This window comes from Sinocyclocheilus rhinocerous, unplaced genomic scaffold (assembly GCF_001515625.1).
Source record: "Sinocyclocheilus rhinocerous isolate Xijiao unplaced genomic scaffold, SAMN03320098_v1.1 scaffold904, whole genome shotgun sequence".
Lineage (NCBI taxonomy): Eukaryota > Metazoa > Chordata > Actinopteri > Cypriniformes > Cyprinidae > Sinocyclocheilus > Sinocyclocheilus rhinocerous.
Window position 1 is genome coordinate 693,997 of NW_015658509.1, and position 4,961 is coordinate 698,957.

General features: G+C 44.2%; 1 protein-coding gene across 1 annotated transcript in view; it reads right to left on the reverse strand.

Moving 5' to 3' along the window:
* Positions 1-4,461, reverse strand: part of LOC107722288 (lysyl oxidase homolog 1-like) — a 17,173-nt gene extending 12,712 nt beyond the window's left edge. Inside the window, exon 1 of the mRNA XM_016530581.1 lies at positions 3,076-4,461. Coding sequence (XP_016386067.1) covers positions 3,076-4,102 — 1,027 coding nt within the window. The 5' untranslated portion in view covers positions 4,103-4,461. The remainder of the gene's footprint in view (positions 1-3,075) is intronic.
* Positions 4,462-4,961: the final 500 nt, after the last annotated feature.

Consider the following 4,961-nt stretch of genomic DNA (forward strand, 5'->3'; position numbering starts at 1 on the left):
TTCTAAAACCACCAAATAGATTAGTCTGACCACCAAATGTCCAAATCCCTTTAAAACAAGCAAACAGACCAGCTTGGTCACCTGAGAAGTGCAGCAAACAGACCATCTTTGGAGATGAACTTTGAGCAGGAAACCAGACTAGGCTGTTTTTTGTAGCAGGATAATAACAATGTCAGGTCTCATAACACTGTCCTGGGGACAAATGTGCTTCTTTAATATCCTGAGCTGTTCTGATGTTACATACTTTTACATGTAAAAGAAAGTAAAATATTTGAAAAATGGCTGTATCCAAATGAGCATATTTTTGAAAAAATACACAAGAGATGAAGAGGTTTTTGATGAGGTAATGCTGAAGCCTCACAGTATAATGCATCAAATGCTGTTTCTCATCTGGTTTCAAGGTCACACAAAAATAAGAAAAAAAAAGAACAAAGTGGTGCACATAGAGAGGGAGAGAGAGAGAGAAAGAGTACAAAAGATGAGGGAGAGGTGACAGCGAAACAAAAATGAGATCACTTCCCTGCTGGATCCAAATCGGGCCTGTGACCAAGTCTGTTAAAAAAAAAACAGAAAAAGAAATAAAAAGAAAAGCAGAGCTATAGCTGTGACAACTAATGTTCATACAGTTCTGTACAAGGCCAGTGCAGAAACTACTTATCACCTTTATTCACACTTAAAATGCAAGCTGGTTGTGCTCACTTTATGTCCAGATAATTGTATGCATATAATAACAGTGCAGTCTAAGTCCGTAGGTGGACATTAACATTTCTTCAAAGGCAAGGCCACAGCATATTTGCTTTCCTGCTTTGCATGTCATGGATTTCAGAGAAAATAACCCTGTTGAGAAGATCAGCACTGATGGACTACAGCGTATGATACTGGAGTCCTACTAGGCCTCTTAATGACCCTAACCAGCAAGACTTTGATGGTCATCCAGCAACATTAGACCAGCACCAAACCAGTGATAACAAACATAAACCGGCTTGGACTAGCATGAAAATTCGGGTGTTTCCAGCAAGGAGGTTTTTTCAAAGCAACAATGTGGAGAGCAGATCTAATCTCACTTCTGCTCCAGGCATTTTTAGAGTTGGGAGCAACTTTCACTCTATAAAACATGATGCCCTTGGTCAGTCCCCTTATTTCAGACTCGTTAGCGCAGCCCCTCTACTCCAGTGAATGCTTTGCCATCCCCATCTCTGTGTACACATCCGATTTGCCAGCTCGGTCCGAAACAGACTTTAAGGCCTCAGGAAACTTCCTTTGGTCAGCTTTTGTAAACAGTGCAAAGAGAGTGTGAAAGACTGTGGTCTATCCAGCAAAAGTGTCTTCACATAGTCGGCACTTTCCTCCACAAAGCTATGTTCTCTGGATGCCTGCACTACACCAATATTCATTATAAACCGCTGTAGAGAATCATACTTTACATTTCAATTTGACTTCATGTACATTAATGTAGAAGGGATAAGGACACTTTAGCTGAAATTAAGCTTAAGTTTAGGTTTTGTTGAAGTTAACATAAGACCCATTTCAAAAACTCCACAAGAATATAGAAAAACAAAAATATTCAAATGCCGGCTGATGACAGCATACTGTTTTCAGGAAGATGTACCAAAATATTAACTAGGCTTGTAAGTAAAATAAATGAATGTCCACTGATCAGATGCAGGCCAGATCTCAACAAACAGAGGTTTTAATGCTCATGTTAATGTATCCCATCTAATGCTATTTCAATTTCTAAGACTCAAATTCACAGATAATATATTTTTTGTTTCTGCAGGTTGGAGCTCTGATTTAAAATATTTGTTAGTGATTGCATCATTGGGTAATGAGTAATGTAATTTTTTTTTCCACATGTGTACCTTACAGTGGATTTAGTTTACACCCATTTCCCTTATGACCAGATTTTGTAAACTAGGGTGATTAGTCGTGCATGAAGTGACTCAAGCAAGAGACAAAGACCATTTCACATTACAAAATGAGCCTTGGCAGTGGCCAGAAACTCAGTCCCAAAGGCCTTACACACACCCACCTCCTCACACACATTCACATATATGCACAGGCACACTTTTATTTAGGGGCTAGCAAAATATTTTCTGTTTCCTGAGGCAATGGACCCCATGTGTGCTGGGTACTTTCCATCTCCCCACCTCTTATGTAGTAACACCCCACAATCCCCCACACAATGCTCGCGCTCGCCACCCACCCCACAACAACCAAGCCACTTGAGCCCCTTACCCCACCCTCTAAAGCAAATACTGGAATCATTCACCCGTAGCCTTCGCGGTGCAGTCATCACCAAAACCAAATCTTCAAACAATGAGCATTCTTTGTGCAGAGTGAGTATCCATAGACACTACACGCACACACCAACTACCTCAAACTCTTACACCCACACACACATCCCACAACACCTGGTTCCAATAACCCAGGCTCTGAGATGAAGATGAACTTGGAACTTCTTTGATTGTAAATTGAAACACAATGGCAGTGGGGGATGGGAATGAAAGCTGCTCAGACATTAAGAGAGAGTAATTTTTACTGACTGCTTATGAGGAAACAAACAGCAACATTTGCCCAAAAGTAATGTCCATTGCCAGCTGCGTAAGCAAACAGCTTTACAATTCATTTTGTGCAGTTTGAGTCCCTCGGGTTATGTGTTTGTCAGATCCAAAGGGCTCGCGGCTGCCAGGAAACACAAAGAGATGGCAGAAAAACTACATTTTTTAGATGTCTCTGTTTTTCTCACTTCCTTTTCTTCAGAGAGAGCGAGAATCTGAAAGGAGATCCACACGTGCATCCATTTCCCCAAATCTCCAGCCGTGCAAGAGCTTAAGTACCTACTTTAGTTCCTCTGTGATTAACTTTACTTGGCATAGCAGCCTAGTAAATGAGCTGCAGACTTGCTCGACACATGTAGCATTCACTGAGACAAAGAGACAACCTGCAAAGCACACTTTCTGGACTGCTGGTCTATGACCCATTATGTAAACAACTGAGTATTACATTAGTGTGGGATGCACAATGAGATTCTTTACGGTGTTTCACAAGTGTATGTGATGTGGATAAATATCATACCTCTTTGCTGAGGACGATAAACGCTCCCTACATTCGTGTTGGGGCTCTCTGCGTTGTTAGAGATGAGAGGGTTGCGTGGAGGTGGTTGTATAAACGGAGGCTGTGGCTGGGGCCTTCCAAAGGGTGGAAACTGTTCATACTGGGGGCTTTGCACCGCAGGCTGGAATGATGAGCCTGTGTTGCTCAAGGCACCATTAGAGACAGGTACTGCAGCATTACTGCCATCTCGAGAGTCCTCGTTGTACAGGCTGTGCGTGTATCTGCGGTCCAATCCATCAGAGATCGACGGCTGCACAGGTTGGGCAGGAACAGCTTGGTATGTTTGACCATAAGAGGAATAGTAACGATATCTCTCGTCAGTTGCAGGAACCCCTCCGTTATAGCTACCTCCTCCAAAACTTCCGGTGGAGTACCCACCTCCTCCATATCCTCCTCCGGCATTGCCACCACCAGTGCCAGTGGAGTACCCCGTTCCACGGAAGGGAGGTTCGTATGACCTGTCCGAAACGGAGTCATAAGGAGTGGAATACGGAGGCTGTTGAGGAAACTGATACTGTGGATAAGAAGAAGAAGAAGAGGATGACGAGGAGGAGGACGAGCTAGAGGATGCTCTAAAACGAGTGCCAGTAGATGACTGGAAGCGACTTGTTTCACCTGTCCCAGCGGCACCCTGACGCCAGTTGTCCGGAACCTGGCCAAAACCAAAAGGGTGTCTGGCTTGGCCTCTTACAGTCTCAGAGCTTCCTCTTGAGGGTGCTTGTCTCCGTACATTTCCACCTTGTGACCTACGGTTGGGAGTGTCCGCTAGAAGCACTCTGTGGTTCCTGTCACGCTCCTGAACCCGAGCCGGGACATATTCGGCCCCACTGTTGAGAAGACTGAACACACGTCCATTGTTCTCCCATTGAATCATCTGTCTCCATGGGTTTGAGTTGTCAGTCTGAGATTGATGCTGAGATTGGGACTGACCCCCTACGCTTCCAAGCAACACCCAGACCCACCATGTCACGAAAACCACAGGCAGCATATTGACAAGACTTGCATGGAACTTCCTAACAACTACAAAAAAGAGTGGACAGGCAAACTCCAAATTGTATCTTTTGATCCAGCAGGTTAAAGATGGAAAGGCATGGAGGACTTACAGTGTCCATGTGCAAATCAAACTACATGCAGTAATGAAACTTTGTCCTTGGTTCAGTATGTGGTGCAGGCATAGCTGTGAGGAAGGCAGATGATTTCCGAGGCCCCAGGGCAGGCTGCAGTATGAAAAACCTCCCTCGTCCTTACTGTCCGGATGTTGAGTTGTTGTCAGTGGACTGAGCATTGCTCTCAGGCTCTCTCTGGAGATGACTGCCTGTTGCTCTCCTCTGCACGTCACTATTTGCTTCTCGGACTGCTTACAATGGTCTGTGAAAAAAGAAAAAATGTTTTCATCTCCCCCTCCCTCGCTCTCTCTCTCTCGTTCCCTCTCCCCTTTCTCACTCAATCTAACATGCTCTTGTTTTTGAGATCCCACATGGCCCTAGTGCTAGAGCTGTTTCCTAAACTACAGCAAAGCCAGTTCTGTGCACAGGCTTCCAGAGTCAACATCACCATCTGTGAAGGCACTTGAATATCTAGCGTGCCTGCGCTGACTTCCTTTGATCCTTCTGAACAAGCAGGGATATCTGGTGCGTGGCCTAGGTTCATCCAACCAGGTGCTATAGGAGAGCTGTGCCTTTGTCTCATGTTTTTCCAAACACAATTTTTTTGCACTTTGCACATCATCATCACAGCAGATGAGAGGACATTAATACAGCAGGATGTTTAGAAATCCAAGTTATGTACATGATAGGAGGCCAAAAATGTCAGCAGAATTTGGAACAAGCATTTCCATTTAAAATAAC